This window comes from Blastocystis hominis (genome assembly GCF_000151665.1).
Source record: "Blastocystis hominis, Singapore isolate B (sub-type 7) whole genome shotgun sequence assembly, scaffold_14".
Classification (NCBI taxonomy): Eukaryota; class Bigyra; order Opalinata; family Blastocystidae; genus Blastocystis; species Blastocystis hominis.
This window is the reverse complement of record NW_013171821.1, coordinates 13,134-32,314: the sequence shown is the minus strand read 5'-3', so window position 1 is coordinate 32,314 and position 19,181 is coordinate 13,134. Positions and strand designations below refer to the sequence as shown.

Genomic DNA, 19,181 nt, shown 5'->3' with positions numbered 1-19,181 from the left:
CACATTCTAGAAATTATGTGGAAAAACGAGGTTTCGAACCAGATAGTGTAACTGCAACTCGTCACTGTCCCGAGCGATGCTGTTCATCGTTTTTCTCATTCTATGCATTCAATTTGAATCCAATAGCGACTTTTGAGACTTCAACAACTGCTTTTCCTTTAAACTATTGAGCCTTTTAACCATTTCCAGACGGAGATAATAATTAAATAGTGTAGAACTGAAAAGGGTGATGGTTCGGCCAAGGTCGTCTAGAATCCTCATTCTTTCCTTCTTTTTTGTTTACCTTTCTCTGACAACACAACAGGCTGCTTTGGAGCCTTTTTCGACCTGCGCGACATGTTTTATAATGGTTACAAGCAAGTGTATAACGTGTGTTAGAGAGGATTCTTGGGAAATAGTGAAATAATTTTGGAATACCCTGTAAGTTCAAGGATGTGTTGCTAGATGTATGAGGTAAATACAGCTCAGGCTGGTGCTATAGAATCAAGGAATCAGTGTTGTGCCTGTTCGATCTTATCAATGCATACTACGATCTTTTCGTTGGACTCTTCCCAGCTTCCGGATTCAGGTGAACACATATCCAACAAACACCAAGCAAACGCACACCAAATCCCTCCCTCTTATCCAGAACGCCTCAAGATCTGATAATTCACAGACTCGATCACCCATTTCACCAAATCAAGCGCCTTCAAGTATTCGCTCTCCACATTCTCAAAACACTTCTTCAAATCCTCCAGTTTCTCCACTGTAACGGCCTCTCTTCGTGCTCGACTATTGCGAATCTGCTTCAACTCATCCTTCGCAGACACGAACTTCGCTTCCTGTTCTTCCAGCGCTTGCTGGTAAACTCGCAACGCCTCCACCCAGCGCGCATACCATCGACCGTTCTTCCCTTTGCTCGTCTGCAGCCGCTCCCAGTTGATCTTTCGACCGAAGCACGTCGTTTCGCCGATGAGTTCCCGCAGCGTTTTGCCCAAAAACGGCTTTCCTTGCTCGAACGCCAGACTTCCAGCCGCTTCCTTATCCTCGAATTCGAAGGAAATGCGTGTCAACTCGTTCAGCAGCGAGCCGATCTCGAAGAATATCTTCTCCTTCGCATGAATCGCATCGACCGTCTTCACAAACGCAGCTCCTACACTCTCATCCCCTTCCCTTTCGCCCTACGATCTCTCGAATCCATAATAGAAAGATGCGTTTCGACCTCCATCGCGTTTTCTCTCATGCAAATCTCCACATCGCTCTCCTTCGTCGAGAACGATTCCCAATCCACCGAATCCTCGCTGAACACCAGCGTCCCCAGCACCGATTTGTCCAACTTCACGCTCTTCTGCTCCAGCAAATGCGCCAACGTCGCCGCTCCCAGCGCGACCGGCTCGTCCATGTTGAGGGTGTGCATCAAATCCGCCTGGTTCCACCCCAGCGACTGCACCGCGCGTTTCAGTTCCTGCTGGAGACAGCACGTTCGCATCGCGCCGCCAGAGGGAAGCACCTTCACCAGCGGCGTGGAATCGTGGAAACCGCGGATGGCTTCGCACATTTCTTGGAGGGCGGCGCGGAAACGAGCGACGAGCGGGGCGCAGCGAGAGGAGAAGGCGTCGATCTTGACTTGGAGGAAGCTCATGTCCTGGTCGCCGTCGAATTCGATGTAGTCGGAGAGATCCACGTCGATTTCCCCGATTTCTAGAAGTGATGCGAAGCGGAGAAACCAACCCGAGGCGTTCAGATCGCACTTCTTTTTCTCGCACACGTCCAGAATGTGGAGGTAGTTCTTGCGCTCTTCGCGCTTCAGTCGCTCGATCGTCTCCTTCGACACCAAGCACTCCATCATTTTCTCGGTGAAAAGCCTGCCGCAAACGCCGGGAACATCGCGAGCATACTCAATACAGATCTTGTTCTGCGGTTCATCCTCCATTCCGACGCTACCTTCGAATAGCACACTACGAATAGAGTCATGTGTGTGGCTCCAGCGTCAACGATGATGTGTCGCGCGGGTTGGAAGGCTGGATCATGCGTGCATTCATAGAATCCGTTCTCCAAAGCGATCGCAAGGCAAGACTTGAGATAGAAAAACTGCTTGTAGTTGCTCCAGGAAGTCAGCGTCCGCAGCTTTGCGATCTCATTTGGACCGAAGGTGTCCGGAACCTTGGGAATTAGAGAAAAAACGAGGGAATACGCTCGCTACCCACACGCCTCCCTCGGTGCTTTGCCGCTTTGGAATCTCCAGACGCTGTGCGTAGAGGTCTGAATCTTTGCGCATGATACAGTAAAGAGCGTATTCAAAGTAGAAATTCGCTAACACTAGAGATGACAGTTTTTGCTCCTTTCCGTTTATCTTCATAGCAAATGAGATTTCGCCATTCTCATTCACTAGATCGCACGGATTCCAGTCTTTCACCAGGCGCATATCTTCTTCAGAGAGAGAACGGAAATACTCCAAACAGCCGCAAACAGCAGACTTGGGATCGCTATAATACTAGGGATCAATTGCACATAAATCGTACCTTTGCGGAGCAATGGCCGCAGATGTTTACTTGGTTCCCACTAAACGAGCAGCGCATACTAGAATAACAATCCTTATATTCTTTCTACACAGAAAACTTCTTTTGATAGTCGTTTAGCACAATCTTGGAAAAACCTTCAGGATTAAGTGTTAGATCTCCCTCAACCCATTCTCCGATATACAGAGTCTGGCCGCCTATATCAATTCCAATGATTCTTGTCATGTTCCTGTAATTCTTTTTGATTTTGTCGTTATACTGAGTTAAAATGAATGTTATTTGGTGGATTCTGGCATACACCATCCCGATTGCTGTAGCACAGACTGTAATAGGTGCATCCTCGCAACGAAGTATTTGAAACCAAGTCGATGGAATGTAGTGTTTGTCAAACCGATGGAATTGGTGACGCTTGACTTGTTCATCGATGAGGAATATTTGTTTTCGTATATGGATCCCATAATAACTAGGATTTACTTGGAAGACTTGGAACCAAGTACCAACTACAAAATTGTAATGTCCTATCCGGGAGTAATTCCGGTGCAGTATGATCTTTTCCTGGAAGAGGATAGTGATGACTTACCTACTTTTCACCCTTCGATACACAATCGACGGATGCTAGATACACGAATTTTCTCGTTTAGGACAGACAAATATGGAGATCTGTATCTGATGGGAGAAGATGCAGACAAGTCAAAGCCTGAAGTACTTTTCCCCATGTCTGTAAGTAAGTGATAGAAAAAATATGTTCCAATCCTTCATATCATCCCCAAACCCTATTCCATAGAGCAAGTTCCCGAATCCAGTCGGGAACGTTTCGCCACTTTTGTTGTGGAGCCAGTTTCTTTCGGAATGACGCCGACTTCTCTGCAAGAAATCGAATTGATCGTGACTCTGATCGTTCTAACCGTGTTCATTGTGTATATCTACACAGGAAAGCCATCGTTTTCGCAAGGTGTCAAACAAACAGCGTCGATTTCGAATCCCAAAAAATCCGATTAGTTTAGTTTTGTTTCTTTGATCCCACAATCGATTCCTTCAGAAACTCTCTCTCCATCCGGACTCTTTTCGTTCTCCGCTTCTTCTGCATCGACGAAACGAACATCCACAAAGCCACGCATCCAATCAGCAGATATCCGATCTATCCCTCACTCTCTGTTTTCATCCTCACATTGCTTCGCTTGTCCAGACACTCCCTCAAATCCTCCTCAAACAGCTCATAAATCATCAATCTACTCGCTATCCCAGCGTTCTCCCTACTTCTCTTGCAGCTCTTTGCACTCGGCGAACTGTCGGAACATGAAATACCCCACAATCGCGATCACTCCCAGCAAAACCAACCCGATCCACTTCGAATCCAGCATCGACACGCCCTTGTGTTCCTTGATTACCGCGGGATTCAGCATCATGCGCCAGGAGAGAACGAACCAGCCGTTGAGGGAGCAGTAGAGGAGCTGGTCAGCGAGGTCGTCGAGAGAGTAGAAGATGGGCAACTGGGAGACGATGACGTGGAAGAGAGAACCTAAACCGATCGTTATTTCTTTCTAGAGTCGAGAGGGGTGGGGAACAATACGTGAAAAGAAGACCGAGATGAATTGATTCAGGTCTCCATTCGGACCCCTCATTGAGAAAACAAAGCGACTCGATTCCGGCTGAGTCATTCCAAAAAAAGTTGTAATACACAACAAACAAACAGGCAAAGAATTAAATTACTTGGCGTTATCAAACTGATCTGCTAGTTGCTGTGTCAACTCCATATCCGCATCCATAAAAATACCAATCACATGCATCACGATTTGCTTCACTGATTCATTCGTCGCGTTCATTTCACACCTCCGAAGCGACGGATACACCGCCTTCAGCAGCACTTGCACGTTCTCCTTGTCCCGAATCACCGCATTGGAGAAAACATTTCCGCTCCAAAGAAAGAGAATTCGCTCCGTGACTTGCACATGACACGAATCCAAACACTTCGCAAACCGCTTAAACAACGCTTCCCGATACGGAACCAAGTCCGCAGGGTTGAGTTGGCTCATCAAATCCTCCAGTTCGTTGAGAAACAGCACTTCTTTGGAGCTGGATCCGGTCGGCCAATAGCGAAGCAGCCCTTTTACGATCTACCAATCAGCGAAGAGGAAAGGAGAAAAAAACCGGCGTGCTGAGCGACGGGTCTTTCTGTGCGTAGAGCGTCATGCAGTAAGAGAGAGGCGCGCTGTACTCGTCGTACTGGCGCATTTTGTGGAGCGGAATGAGCGATTTCTCGAGCGATTGGCGATGTTCGGGGCGAATGGGAAGCGTAAAGCCGTTGATGATCGACGCGAGGATCTCTAAGAGGACGGAAATCCCGTTGTGGCGCTTCGTCTCGTAGAGGAACGTGTAGAAGGTGTTGTTGATCGCACCGCGGATGGTGGCGCGACGGTTTGTGAGCTTTCCGTAGATTCGGTGTGTGGCCATTTTGAGATATTCGCGCTCTTGGGGGTCGGGCGAATCGAAGAGCGAAATGAGTCGCGTGATAAACGAGTTCGTGATGTAGTGCTTTCGAATCGTGTTGTCGATCTTCACGGAGAGAACGAGATGGATTAAGATCTCGTAGACGAGGGAAAGATGCGTCCATTCCGGATCGGAATAGTCGATTTCTTCGTCTTCGTCTGAAAACGAGGGCTTTGAGTGAGCCAAATCAGATCATAACAACTACCTTATAGTCCGAATTCAGAGGTCGAACCAGCGCCAACTCAATGCCTTGGATCATTTCCTGGAAAATACACGCGTTGTTCAGAAGCTCTCTATCTCTCACGCTTCATTCTTGTCCATTACGGAGCTGAATCCACAATGTCGAGAAGCTCAACCAGCGTGGTTCGCTTCACATCGCGATAGGATGATTCAGATTCTTTTGAAAAGTCAAAGTGCAAACCCATGAGTCGGATTTTGTTCCAAATCAAAGCACGACGGTAAGGAACGGGCATGTCTAGAGAGTCAATGAAGCTTAAAACTACCTTTGATCTTGGGAAACAGACTTGCAGTGCGGATATGCTCCGGACTTGCGTCGAATACAAAAGAATCTAGATGTGGAGGTGCAAAAGAAAATAAACTTAGAAAGCAGAAGGGAAGGGTGCATCGCATCAAAATACTGATCCAGGAATTCGCCTCATCTTGCGAATCAACGTAGAAATGGTAAATTTGTTTATTTTCATGGTTTCGTATTTCGGACGAGGGCAAATAGGTTTTATCACTTATTCCGGGCTAAAATCAGAACGAACACAAACCCAGTACCACGACAATAATTTCTATTCCTGATTTTTCCAATAGCCGCTTTTCCGTTAATTGGACAACCGCTCCCTACGATGAAAATGGAGAAAGAAACGTACTAATATACAAATTGACTGGGAAAAAGATCCATCACGTAGAGTATTTTCATACTTGAAATTATTACCGTGCACAGACTACAAAGGGATTCAAATGGACCAACCCCCACACAAAAAAACTTCTTTAAGGTCTTTTTGTCCTCTTGATGAAGGTACATGCACCCCTCCTTCTCACAAATCGCTGTAGAAGGAAGCATATAGACTGAGGTCATTTCGAAATAAACTGCAAATGCCAAATATAAAAAACGAGTCCCGAAAAAACCTCTTAGATCTAAAAGCAAATGCTGCTAACAATCAAAATAGGCTAAATGCTTCAAATCCAATCTCATGAAAATGAAACGCCCACATTCAAAAGTGGAAATACCAAAAATCGCACTATTTTCTGAATACTGCAAACACTCTATCTTTTGAACTTGTATTAAAACAAGCACTGTATTTTACTATGAATAGCACATGGAGCTCAAATCCAAGTAGTCAAAGATGATATCTTGATATCTAGTACGTACCTTGAAAGAATTGGGTATTTATTTTGACGAGGAAGGAAGACTCCGGTCCACAAAAGATAACTCTATAATTACAATGGAAAATCTTACTACAGATCCACTTCTAACGGTAACGTCGATTACTCAATATGTAAATACATTATTGTCAATAGACCATGATTAGATCCAAATGAAAATGGTTCGAGATTATAGTTTTGAAGAAATTCGAATTCCACTAAGTATGGATTGCAAGAATTGCTCTCGGGGGAGTATTTTCGGATCAAAAGGTATTTCATTAGAGCAAATAATGATTGTGTTCTAGGATGTTTGGTGATGAAGACGTTGGTGATTGTGATTCCTTCCTCAGGAACCTACCCAGGAATCTGGAGTCGTAGTCTGTGTATAAACGAGGGTTTGATGAAAGGCACAATGCTTCCTTTCTTTCACAGAGCTATGCAAGAAGACATGGGAATTATTGTATTGAATCCAAATGTGAATAGCTACTTTGACGAAGAGACTTCAGAACGAAAACCCATTCCATACAATGATACTCCAGAAAAGCATGTGTTGTATGTGTGGGATCGTATCATTTCGTTCACCACTGCAAAAGATGTTTTGATCATTGCTTACGGAGAGGGAGGAAATCATGCAAAAGCTCTCATTCAGGCGCGCGAAAGCGTTGTTCTGAATAAACTTCGTGCAATCGCTTTTACTGAATCACAACACACTCTATCTTCGGATCTCAGTTTTGGATTAAGTCGAGTGGACTCGAAAGCCACTCGAGATTTCTTGGAAAACCACACGCTCAACTGGATTACTTCGGATTTGCCGATAGGAGAAAGAGACTATGTAGGATTTCGGGGGAATGCGGATGACGACTAGGAGCAAGAAGAGCAATTGGGCTGCATTTGTGTTAGTGCAGCTCCTTCTAATTGTAGTCCTGGCCTATTAAACTCGATCGCAATGGATCAGATCTTTGACTTTTTCCATTACGCTTGCAGTGATCCGACACACACGACCGAGCAATACTGGGAAACAGTATTGCATTCGAAAGATAGTCCGATTCGCCAACCTTCTGGATCCGATGATATGAAAACAACGAATGAAGTGTTAGTGACGAATCTGCCGTTATCTACGAACTGGATTGCAGATAATATGGTTTCGAAATGATGAGAAAATGATGGCTAGGTGGAAGAGTGTCAGATTTGCTTGATTCCGTTTTCGTTTTTGGTTCGAAAGCATCATTGCCGGTCGTGTGGTCGCGTTGTGTGTTCTGTGTGTTCCAAGTACAAAATGATTTTCAATGATCGCGAAACTCCCTATCGTGTGTGTTCTAGTTGTTATTTCGAGTATCAAAAGGAGGGTATTCGTATTTGCTTTCCCATAAATGAAAGGACCTTCTGATAATTTATCGCCTGTTTCTCCCTCCTCTCTTACAGTAGATGATTTCCAATTGTTGCGAGTGATTGGCCGAGGATCGTTCGGCAAAGTGTTGCTGGTTCGTGGGAAACGCGACAAACGCGTGTATGCTCTGAAGATCTTGCTGAAATCGCATGTGGTTGCGAAGAATCAAGTGGAGCATACAAAGAGTGAACGAAAGATTTTGGAGGAAATGGACTATCCGTTTTTGTGTAAGTTGGAGTTTGCCTTTCAAACAGACGATAAGCTCTATCTGGGAATGCCTTTTCTCTCTGGAGGGCCTCTATTCAACCATCTTCAACAGGTACAAATGACTAGGGATTCTTGAATTGCAGTGCCGACGATTTACAGAGGATCGAGCGCGTTTCTACTGTGCGGAAGTCGTGTTGGGAATTGGCTATCTGCACAAGCATAATATCATTTACAGGTTTGAGTGGAACAAAGAATCGATCGTAGAGATATGAAGCCTGAGAATTTGCTATTGGATCGAGAAGGACATGTTGTGATTACCGACTTTGGATTATCAAAACGCACTACAGAGAATCGATTGCAGTACCAAACGATTTGTGGTACGAACCTGGGAGTATCGAGTTACTGACTAGGAACTCCGGAATATGTGGCTCCTGAAGTGTTGTCGGGAAGTCCCTATGGTCAATCGGTTGATTGGTGGAGTGTGGGAACGCTGCTGTATGAGATGATTGCTGGTTATGTAGAAGATTGAGTTGGGTGTGAGTGTGTAGCCACCGTTTTATGATAAAAACCGAAAGTCGATGTTTACGAAGATTATCAATGGGAAGTTGCGATTTACTGTTTGTTTTGGGGCTGGAGCTAACGAATAGCCCTTCTTTAGCATTCAAGCATGCAACATCATCACATGCCTTCTCGATCGACACCCTCAAACGCGACTGGGAGGAGGACCAAGCGATGCAGAAGAAGTAGGAGAGGATGAGAAATCGTCATGTAGGTGAAAAAGCACCCGTTCTTTGCGGGAATCGATTGGGAAGCTTTAGAACGAAAGGAAGTTCCGTCTCCCTGGAAGCCTTGTGTCCATGGAGAAACAGACACGACGTATTTCAATCACAAGTATACCATAGCTGACATCGATGAAGAACCAAGTGTTGTAGTTGTGTTATTGAGGTGTGAAATAGACAATGAATACATCGAATTTGCCCAATTTTCCAGATTTTACGTACCAAAATCCTCGTTCCAAGTCTCCTTTTTGTTACAAACACAATCATACCATTCTAATTCTTCTTATTCTTCTTCCTCCATTTTCGTATCTTCTTCGCCATCCTCTTCTTTTCCATTCTCTTCATTCGCTTCCTCCACTTCCATTTCCTTCTGCATCGCTTCCCACTGCTGTCTACGAATCTCGTAATACTGCGCCGCAATCTGACTCAAATGCTCGCCACTCTGAACTTCGAAACTCGCTACCTCATCGTCCACGCCTCTCTCACAAGGATAGTACTCATTCTCCACGAGCTGAAGCATCAGCGGTCTTTGGAGGAGAGGACGCATGATCTCCTGCAGCTCCAAACACTCGCGGAACAACGAAGCCTTTCCGAACACATACAGTCCCAGTCTCGCTCTTGAAACGGCCACTAAGAGACGGCGCACATCGCGCAGATATCCGACAGAACGCGTTCGAACCAGAGACAGAAGCACGATATCGTTCTGCTGCCCTTGGTATTTATCGATCGTGGAGATTTTGCTTGGCATTCCAAAGAGCGGATTCTTTCTGCAATACTCGCGGAGATAACTTCGAAGCAGTTCCTTCTGACCATTGTAGGGAGTCAGTAATGTGATCTTCTCTGCGGGATATCCACACAAACGGAGATATTGGTACATGACCAGAACAAATCCTGCTTCCTTTTCGTTCTGAATTCCATGATTGACCACTTCTTTTTCTTCTCCATCCACATTAATCATCTGATAATCATATCGCAAGCACGCGTTCGCTCGCTTAAACTCCATTCTTGTACATAGAGAGGAATTTCTCCACTTGCTCAGCTTGATCATTTGGCTGAGCTTGGTCTGCTCTTGCTTGCTTTAAGTATTTTTGAAATGTGCGCTTTGTCCTTAACACTTCCCACGTCATGTGGAGACGCGGATTTTTACTCAACTCCAAAGAGCGACGTCGCTGATGAACGTTCTCCCAAATCTCAATAGAGCACAATGGAAGGACATTTCGACGGATTCCATCCTTCTCCATAGACTAAATATCACCACAATGCAGAAATCAAACAAGAAAGGCATATTTGAAGAATGAGATATAAACTTCAAGATCTTCTTCCTTGATTTGCTTCTTCAAAAGTAAATCGATCGCTTTGGAAAACAGAATGCCGATTTTGCTTTCTTCCTTCAATATGTACTCCTATCCCATACGAATCACTTCAACCATCTATCTCCATGCCATTGAGACCTTCGTCACAGTTAGAAACAACAGCTGCAAGAAGCTCCATGACTTGTTCCTTGCTAGCATTCTCATCAAATCTACTCCACTTTTCTGGGTCCATTTATAAAAATGAAGCAATAATGTGAAGTTGTGAAAGAGATTTATGAAAAGAGTGAAGACGAGTGGTTTGGATATGAGTAAGGTGGGATGAAATATCTAGATATGGGGTGAAGAAGAGCTTGGTTTGAAAATGTGTCAACATTGCTGAAACTACACTCCTGGATAGAGAATCTATACATATTTGTAAGTAATTCGAGGAAATAGAGATTGCACAGAAAACAATCAACGTAGGTTCCCTACTTTTCCATTTTCCCGACTCTTCCATCCATTTTAACGTACATTCTAGAGCCAGATTCATATCCCTAAGCCTATCCAAGCGTGTTGTACCTTTTTCCCATTGGTAGGTAACGGTCCCTACAACGACCTCAATAACTCTCTTCCAGCAATTCCAATCGTTTTTTTTTTTATAGAAATAGCGATGTAGAATCGATTTGCTGCTTGTATATTAAGGAAATCGTAATCATGATCGAACCCTGCTTTTTTGGATTTTTATCATTTTGGATCAAATCTGATTATCCGAGGCACCGAGAAAAATGAAGCGTATGTTTTCGAAGAAGGGACTCGTAGAGTCCGCCAAAGACGAGAAAATCGAGGATGTGGAAAGTGATGCTGATCTTCAAGAGTAAGTCGTTTTTCCTTTTCTGGAATTGGACGATTAACCCTTTCTATAGCATTCAGCCTCCTCCAGAAAAGGCTCTCGAACTTCCTAAAGAATGGCTCACTACTGACTTGGAAGAGCAAAACAGCAGTAAATGGGGCGAAAAGGTAGGCAGATTGGCGCCCGAGTTCCTTGCTTAGATTGTGAAACAAATCTACAAGCTGCATATTGATGAGGAGATGCGCAATTGGTATGGAAAGGTCGGAATATTCACATGAAGCGAGCCCGAATATACAACCCTTCGCGATCTAAAGTTTTGGTTAGGAACCTGGAATGTGAACGGCAAAAAGATTGACGAGAACATTAATATCTGGCTGACGGGCTCTGTGACTGGAAAGCCCACTGTAGGATCTTTTTATAGCTTTTCTCCTGTAGGCCGATATCTACGTTGTGGGTCTCGAGGAGATGGTGGATCTGACAGCAACGACCGTGGTGCTCGAGGCGCAAAGCCAGAAGCGAGCCGGTGTTTGGTTAGAGATGGTGTCGAATGCTTTAAATCGCGGCGCCAAGAACGATGTGCGAGTTCGAATGATTCGTAAACGGTAGGAGACGAGCTACGTGTTGATCGAGCATCAAATCCTTGTCGGTGTTTTCCTGTGCGTGTTCATCCGCAAATCGCTTCGAGATCGCGTGACGGACGTGATGAGTGAGCGCGCTGGTCGGCTTTGAGCTGTAGCGACGACGGCTGCGACGGGTCTATTGGGCATGATGGGAAACAAGGGAGGCGCTGCGATCCGCATGAAGCTTATGGACAGCACGGTTTGCTTCGTTTGCTCGCATCTGGCGGCCCATCGCGAGAACGTGGCGGGTCGAAACGCGGATTTCCACAAGTGCGAGCGAGGCGGTGGGTGAACGGTAGGATCTGCGATAACATTCGGTTCAAAACGGAGGACGAGACCTTCGGAATCCTGGACCACCAGCTGATTTTCTGGGTAGGCAGCGAGTGGTTGAATTGATCGCAGATCGGCGACTTGAACTACCGAATCACTTCGGATGTGCCCACGCTGCGCGTGTTTGATTATGCTCGCGACGACTTGGACTATCTGCTGAAGAAGGACCAGGTGTGTGGTGATTGGGCGGAATGAAGCGCAGCTGAAAGTGTCGCAGCGCGCAGGCCTGGCGTTCGAGGAGTTCACGGAGCCGGAAGTGAAGTTCCCTCCGACCTACAAGTACAAGAAGTACACGACGCAGTACGACAAGAAGGAGGGAAAGAAGTGCCGCGCGCCGGCGTGGTGCGATCGTATTCTGTACAAAACGGGCGATGGAGCGTCGATGGACGACATCGAAGTGCTGACCTACGACCACATTATGAAGCTGAGCGGATCGGACCACAAGCCGATTTTCTGCGAGATGAACGTCCGTGTGAAGGAGTACGACCCCGCGAAGCGGAAGAAGATCCAGCTGCGGATCGAGCGGGAGCTGAAGAAGAGCGAGAACAGCGCTGCGAAGGTCCACGTGGAGCTGAGCGGGGACGAGATCGATTTCGGCAAGCTGAAGTACCGAACTCCGGAGCGTCGCACGCTGACGATTTCGAACGAGGGAGAGGGCAACGCGTACTTCCACTTCCTTCCCAAGGCGGAAGACTCGCACATCTGCAAGCGTCTCTTCAACGTGTCAAAGGCGTACGGCGTGGTGAAGCCGAACGAGAAGCTGGACATCGAAATGGAGGCGCTGATCGACCCCGAAGCAGCGCATGTAGGCGAGTGCGAGCCGATGAGTGATGGCTAGGAGCTGAATGGAGGCCACGACGTGCTGCATGACGTGCTGGTGCTTCGCGTGGAGCACGATCGCGACTACTACATCACGATGTTCGGCGATTACGTGATGTCCTGCTTTGGACAGTCTCTCGAAAACCTGATTCGAATGAAGGCTCCAGGTCGGTGTGCAGCGAGAACGTGACGATTAGCGCGCGAGTCCTCCGAGATCAGCAGCAACAGTCCCGTGGCGATGGCGATCCCGAAGGAGTTGTGGCGCATGGTGGACTACATGATGCAATATGGCTGCGACAGCGCGGGTCTGTGGACGGACAAGGGAATCGAAGGCGAGGACGCGCTCATTCGCGACATGCTGGACGAGGGCCGACCGTTCGAGGGCATCGAGTTTATGATCGGGCGAGAGAGTGACTGGTAGCGTTCACTCGATGGCGGACTGCCTGCTGGACTGGTTCCGCGCGCTGCAGTCGCCGCTGATTCCAGAGAAGTGCACGTCGCGCATTGAAAAGGGCGAGAAAATCAACAGCGCGTTCGTCGATGCGTTTATGAATATGGTAGGAGTGAGGGAGGAACGTGAGGAAAGATGTCTCCGGTCCGAAAGAATGTGTTTGTGTATATGATTATGTTTTTGCGCGAGTTGCTCAAACATGCGGAATCAAATGATCTGACCGCGGAGTTCCTGGGAATGATTTTCTCGCAAGTGTTCATCGTGAATGCCTCGAAGAAGCAGCAGCTGAGCAAGGAGTACCGCGTAGCGCAGGAGATGGTCACAGAGTTGCTAATCTACCTGCTGAAGTCGACAGCTCAACAACTCGCTGGAGAGGTTGTTGCGGAGGACTCTGGATCCGAGGCTTCCGACGAAGACTAAGGAAGGGTTGGGTAATTGCGTTCATTCTTTGCGATTTTTTGTTATAATCCTGAGTAAACTGTATAGTGATCGGAGAAATCTTGATTATCATGATGATTCGACCGACATTTTGATTCTCTAAAAAAGAAAAAGGTAGATTTGTCAATCTAGAATCATGCCTAGAAAAACAGATTACCCGTTATGGAGCTTACAGCAGGTGGATCTCACTGGACTGGGGTGATTTTGTAGAAGAGAAGGCGATTCTTGATGAAAAGGCAGCGATCGATGCAGCCTCCGGAGAGCAGCAAGAAGAATTGACTCCGGTTGATGCAGAAGGAGGTGTCTATTCACCCGCTTTCTTTGACCTTGAAAAGTACCCTACTCATTGGAAGCTGGTATTTGATACTCATTGAATAAGACAAAGGCCGACGATCCGGTCAAGGGACAAGATTGTTGGATTGGACTGACTGGAGAGAACTTTAAGATTCGCGGCCCGAACTACTTGAACGATCGAAAAAAGATCATGTCGGAGCGCTGCGTATTTAGATGTCTTTGCTGTGAGTTGATCAATTCTGCCAACCGTCTTGAGCATTTTAGCCAGAACAGCAAGTCTCTTGTTCAGAAGCTAAGACGCGAGGGCTACAAGGGCTTCATTTATGTGTACAACATTATGGTAGTTTTTTCTTCCTGGTTGTGAAAGGATAGGTAAAGTACAAGGGAAAATACGTGAGTATGCTGAGCTACTTCGAAGTCCCCGAGGATCTTGAGTCCGTTTCACCTCATGTGAACCAGCTGTGGAAGCGGTACTTGGAATCGGACGACACGTTCCGAAACGACCGCCTGAAGATGATAGCGCGTTGTCCTGAGATATCCTACAAATAGGAGTGCGGTGTCTTAACGCCAAGGACCTTGGTTTGTAAAGAAATTGGTGGGAAATGTTCCCACGATTATCGGTCACAAATTGCCACAGAAAACGTTCCGCGGAGAAGGCTACTGCGAGCAGATGATTGATGTGACGGCAGATAAGTTCATTGCGAACGTAGGTGACTGGGAGGAGGTGCGATGTAGTCTGTGGAGATGACGCTGAAACAGGCAAAGAAGATCGTGATTGATCTCGGACTGGTGATCGAGTGTAAGGAGGCGGAATTGCTTCCGGAACGATTGCTGTGCGCTTGGAGAATATGCAGACCGGATTTGACTCAGACGGTGAACATTGACTAGTGTGTTTGTTGACAAGAAATGTGTTAGATGGGGGGAGGGTAGAAAGGAGAGACAAGGAATTAGAATGAGATGTGAAGAGAAGAGAAGAAAAGAACGGAATAGGTGGCGTGTAATGAATGAATAGAAGAAATAATACAGGATTGGAAATAAAGCATTAGGAGAGTGAGGGGCAAACAGGAGAACAGTGATGTGAAGGAAGAGGAGATATTATATTTGTGAGTAGTGTAACATGGTTTTCTATAGTGCCCAGTGATTTACGAGTAAGTACGGAAAGAGAATTGAATAGGAAAGGAAAATAGAATCATAAGAAACTGTGGTTTGTGGGTTGTTATTGGACTTGTTGTGATGAATGAATAACTATATAGTACAATGGGATATCCTGTAAGTATTAGATCAAAAAGAGAGCGAGAATCGGTATGAACGAATGCGAAACAATAATAGGATCAATTATGAGTTGAGAAAAAACACTGATTCTTTGTTTGTGATTAAGAGGGAGAACCAATAAGAACATTCAACAAGCGAAAAATACAATAAAGAAAGTGTACTATTTAACAATACTTGAAAAAACGAATAATAGAATGAAGGAATTGGGACCATTACTTGATTATCCTGTTGTATGAGAATAAATGAGACTTATATTACAGTTAAAAAGAAAACTAAAGATTGAATTACTATGCTATATTGGCATATAGGAATGTATACATCCACAAGTATTCTTGATACAAATTCACAAATATAAATATAGGATATAATAACTAGTAATAACTAGTACTTATTAGGAGAAGCCAGTGTCGTATGACTGCAGGATATCAGAATTAGCATTGCTTGAGAAATACACAGATTCAAAGGCTATAAACTGCTGAACAGTTGAGTGGAATTACTAACTAAATGTAACAAATATCAAGCTACTATTATGTTGTTCTGCATCAAATGAAGACAATAGGGGAAAAGAACTGAAAACATTAGACCGCTCATATTTACACATTCTTAAGTAATTGGAGTATTTGTGTATGTTAATAGTACACTTCATGGCATGATTACTGAGATATTTTTCTTTAGAATACGAGATCTGATGGTTACAATAAAACCATACTTTTCAGTATCCTATACATTGTACAAGCAACTAGTTATCGAGATTAGGGAAACTCAATTACATGCTAAAATAACCAGGGATTTGATGAATAAGTATGATAATGATTATCGTCATTTACAAAGATATTGGTGTTGGAGAAACAATAAAAGTAATGAACTGACCGAATAAAGATGATAAATGGAAAATTATGTTATAAACTTAGAATCGCAACGATGATACGATCGTATAGAGATACGAAGTGTAGATTTCAATGAAAAGTAGCTTCATCTTATTTACACTTTCGCTGCCCAGAATTTTATATAAATCATAAAAGAAACAGGAGAAATCAAAAGCAAATTATATAAATGAATGTAACTTGGCAACAGAAGTCTTCTTATTGCGAAAATAGTTATAGGCACAATCAATCACTTTCATGGAACATTTTTGGCATTCAATATGATTAGTATTGTTAGCTCTAGGAGGAAAGTCACTATGTAGTAGTTCGTTATTTGTACAATTCGGTAAGAAAGATACAACATTTTCAGTTTGATCTGCCATTTTTACGTGTTGGGGAACCAGCTCATTTGTGAAGAAAACCTATGAAAAATATGCAATAATAAATCCTACTGATTCCTTATAAGGTAAACGTGCATTCTTGAGAATATGATGCCCACAATGCGTTGGAATGAATTGGCACAGTGTACAAAACTTTCTGGTTTTTGCACATTTAAAAGGAGGAATAATGAGAGATCGATTCAATCTGTTTGCCAGTACAACAGCAAGTGATAATTCATTTACAGTATCTAAATAATATGGTAAAATAACACGTACTGCATTTCTCTATTGTCAGATACTTTGCATCTGGGTTACTATATTCCCCATCTACATCTAATTTGTAGAGCTTCAATTCTTTTAATCGGTATATTTTGTTTTTACTTCCAACGATATAATTATCATGCATCATTATTTGAGTTTTCCTGATTTTGTCCCAATAGTATGAATGCTTTTTAAAAAACACTGCTCCAGAAGAAAACAAGTGATCTGGTAAAAGAAGTAGTTTAATTGAGGTATTGCTTTGAACAACCATATTAAAAGCCTGTTGATCATGGGTTAGGGTTAACAAACAAACAAACAAACAAACAATTCATTGACCTGCAGGAGATCTTGAGCGGGCCGTTGACCGCCTGTTACGTCCGTACCTTCCGGCCTTGGACTTCTTCCCAGTAGCCGACCTCTTGGGTCTGCTTGCTATCCCTCTGCTCCAGATACCAAAAAGAGTAAGCCGATCATAGTTGAGTGCTTTGCAAAAATCTTGCTAGTTCCTCACATACAACCAACTCACTCCTCTCCCCAAAGAACTTCTCACAACCAATACCTGGTGTCTGGATTTCCTCACAGTCCTTCCTTCCTGTGTTCGGGACCCAATTATCCCTCCCATGGCTATCCGAACCATGATTCTCCCCAGACGAGGAACACACAGAGCCAAAACCATTTCTCATCGAACCCTTGACAATATCTCTCCAGTCTGAACAATAAATTCTTTGAATGACCCTCCGTCCCAAGGATCCTCTCGGAATAACACTGCAATCACCAAAGCCACGTAGCGAGCCTCTCACATCCACCGGGTCCTTACACAATAGACATGGGCGAAATCGGCTGTCCACAGCGATATGAGTAGAAACTTGACACGCGTCACCAGAATCCGCAGTCGAAAACGTCGAATTAGCAGTCGTCGAAGCAGTCGTAGAAACAGCGCGAGAACCTTCGTCGTTCTTGTCCGGAGTAATTCCAGTTATCGGTAAGCTCTTCCCAGTCGTCCGTAGGGTCTGACATTCCGTATCCTTCCTATCGATTAAAGGTATAATCTCGGGGGTCTGAGAATCCTCGTCATCCGTGGGTGACTGTCGGTGTGTCACTCCTTTCGATCCTAGTGCAACACGATCGTTGCGTAACTTGAAAGCCAGCAGAGACTCTATTGGCTCATTGTCTGAAGTAGATCTGTCGTTTGTCGACAATCCGTGGGTGTCTCTCCATGTCCTCTCCTGTACCAGTCGTAGACGTTTTCGGTTCGACGGGTCCAAAACAGTCCTCCTACTGTCAGTCCATCTTCATCTTGTCCTCGTTCCAGTCTTGTCCAAAGTCTTGTCCTTGTCCGAAGTCTTGTCTGAAGTCTTGTCCGCAGATAAATCCTTGTCCTTGTCTGAGCACTTGGTCGCGATCTTGAAAAACTCGTCGATTCCAGACTGTCTATTCTTCTTCCTACCCGGTACCTGTGGCAAAGAGGTCACCTTAACCGGCGCCGAAAAGCTAGTTGGTGGGTGTGATAGCGACACAACTAACCAACTTTTCCCTCTCAGGCACGCCCCCAGGCGTCGAAACTCTCCCGCTCTCTACTTGATCTCCCCTTGCAGGTCCAACACTAAGATCCGACTTTGTCCCTCCGCGTCTCGGACTTGTGTCCTTCTCTAGCGCTCGTGTCAACCTACTAGCTGCCTCTGAGTCGTTCGGACTATCGGGCAGAGGTAGGGCATCCCTCTTCACAGACTTCTTCTTCACTCCCTGTACTTCTGCTTTGTGGGTCGACACATCATCCAATCCGAGAACCATCCGGATCAGAGAAAGGCTCCACGTCACGCTCCTCGCCCAACGTGAGCCTCTCTCTGATCCTTCGGACCAAAGCCAGTCTTTCTTTCATATATTTCTGGCATTTAAAGAGGAAGTGCTCTAGGGTCTCCCTCTCGCACTCTCCGCAGCAAGGACACTTGCACCCTTCTGGCCCCTCTAGCTTAGGGTAGCGCGTCTCCACACAACACCAGCTCCCACAGCGCATTTCCAGGATTACCTGACACCCTCTAGCCAACTCCGGATGCCTGAACCACAAGTCCAGGTAGCGCCGGTTGATGGCTCGTCCTCTTGTCAAGTACGTCCTCAGAAACTGCGCAGTGCTCTCCTGCAGCTGGCGTATCCAAAGGCGTGGAATCATCCTCCGTACCAGATCTCTGGCCGAAAAAGGATTTCCGTTTCGTGGCTCTCCACCCCACATCTCGAATGCCATCTGGACATGGCACTTCCGCCTCTCATCTAGCCACCGCGCCGGAACCTCCTTACCGCATGCCAGGTGATCATCGATGATCCCTCTACCTACCGTCTGCAGCACTTCCTGTGCTATCCTCTCCGTCGTCTTCAGGTAGGTGTTCTTCGTTGACCACCATTCCAGCCTACTATCTATGAGATCGCCCAACGTGCGACTCAACCACCTCCCCTTCCACATGCATCGCAATCGCTTTGACACCAGAATAGGATACACCGGAGGCATATCCAACTCCAGTTCCAACGATGGAATGCATGTGGAAAACTTCCCGGTGGCTTGTAGGATGTAATTGAGACCTTTGTTTAGC

General features: G+C 45.4%; 7 protein-coding genes; 4 read left to right on the top strand and 3 right to left on the bottom strand.

Annotated features, from left to right (window-relative positions):
- Nucleotides 1-620: 620 nt before the first annotated feature.
- On the bottom strand, nucleotides 621-2,801 carry GSBLH_T00006328001 (uncharacterized protein; the record flags this gene model as incomplete). Its single annotated transcript, XM_013040234.1, has 7 exons — nucleotides 621-1,132; nucleotides 1,165-1,680; nucleotides 1,711-1,894; nucleotides 1,924-2,142; nucleotides 2,183-2,473; nucleotides 2,502-2,541; nucleotides 2,590-2,801. The coding sequence occupies 7 exons, from the start codon at nucleotides 2,799-2,801 to the stop codon at nucleotides 621-623; spliced, it is 1,974 nt and encodes a 657-aa protein (XP_012895688.1).
- Nucleotides 2,802-4,204: 1,403 nt separating this feature from the next.
- GSBLH_T00001775001 (uncharacterized protein) lies at nucleotides 4,205-5,244 on the bottom strand (the record flags this gene model as incomplete). Its single annotated transcript, XM_013040233.1, has 3 exons — nucleotides 4,205-4,612; nucleotides 4,647-5,156; nucleotides 5,185-5,244. The coding sequence occupies 3 exons, from the start codon at nucleotides 5,242-5,244 to the stop codon at nucleotides 4,205-4,207; spliced, it is 978 nt and encodes a 325-aa protein (XP_012895687.1).
- A 1,428-nt stretch (nucleotides 5,245-6,672) lies between these two features.
- Nucleotides 6,673-7,509, top strand: GSBLH_T00001774001 (uncharacterized protein; the record flags this gene model as incomplete). The annotated part of the gene is made up of 2 exons (XM_013040232.1): nucleotides 6,673-7,188; nucleotides 7,222-7,509. The coding sequence occupies 2 exons, from the start codon at nucleotides 6,673-6,675 to the stop codon at nucleotides 7,507-7,509; spliced, it is 804 nt and encodes a 267-aa protein (XP_012895686.1).
- A 217-nt stretch (nucleotides 7,510-7,726) lies between these two features.
- Nucleotides 7,727-9,136, top strand: GSBLH_T00001773001 (uncharacterized protein; the record flags this gene model as incomplete). Its single annotated transcript, XM_013040231.1, has 7 exons — nucleotides 7,727-8,062; nucleotides 8,094-8,185; nucleotides 8,215-8,327; nucleotides 8,361-8,467; nucleotides 8,499-8,567; nucleotides 8,598-8,693; nucleotides 8,723-9,136. The coding sequence occupies 7 exons, from the start codon at nucleotides 7,727-7,729 to the stop codon at nucleotides 9,134-9,136; spliced, it is 1,227 nt and encodes a 408-aa protein (XP_012895685.1).
- A 19-nt stretch (nucleotides 9,137-9,155) lies between these two features.
- On the bottom strand, nucleotides 9,156-9,732 carry GSBLH_T00007037001 (uncharacterized protein; the record flags this gene model as incomplete). The annotated part of the gene is given in 2 exon segments (XM_013040230.1): nucleotides 9,156-9,188; nucleotides 9,193-9,732. Coding segments are annotated over 2 exon segments (573 nt in total).
- A 1,058-nt stretch (nucleotides 9,733-10,790) lies between these two features.
- GSBLH_T00001771001 (uncharacterized protein) lies at nucleotides 10,791-13,542 on the top strand. XM_013040229.1 has 13 exons: nucleotides 10,791-11,038; nucleotides 11,072-11,121; nucleotides 11,152-11,275; nucleotides 11,307-11,447; nucleotides 11,478-11,527; nucleotides 11,557-11,577; nucleotides 11,608-11,863; nucleotides 11,894-11,992; nucleotides 12,024-12,626; nucleotides 12,660-12,807; nucleotides 12,838-13,030; nucleotides 13,062-13,197; nucleotides 13,227-13,542. The coding sequence occupies exons 1-13, from the start codon at nucleotides 10,880-10,882 to the stop codon at nucleotides 13,509-13,511; spliced, it is 2,265 nt and encodes a 754-aa protein (XP_012895683.1). The 5' UTR covers nucleotides 10,791-10,879; the 3' UTR covers nucleotides 13,512-13,542.
- Nucleotides 13,543-13,917: 375 nt separating this feature from the next.
- On the top strand, nucleotides 13,918-14,710 carry GSBLH_T00001770001 (uncharacterized protein). XM_013040228.1 has 3 exons: nucleotides 13,918-14,163; nucleotides 14,196-14,529; nucleotides 14,559-14,710. Exons 1-2 carry the CDS (start codon nucleotides 14,014-14,016, stop codon nucleotides 14,370-14,372), a joined length of 327 nt encoding a protein of 108 aa, XP_012895682.1. The 5' UTR covers nucleotides 13,918-14,013; the 3' UTR covers nucleotides 14,373-14,529; nucleotides 14,559-14,710.
- Nucleotides 14,711-19,181: the final 4,471 nt, after the last annotated feature.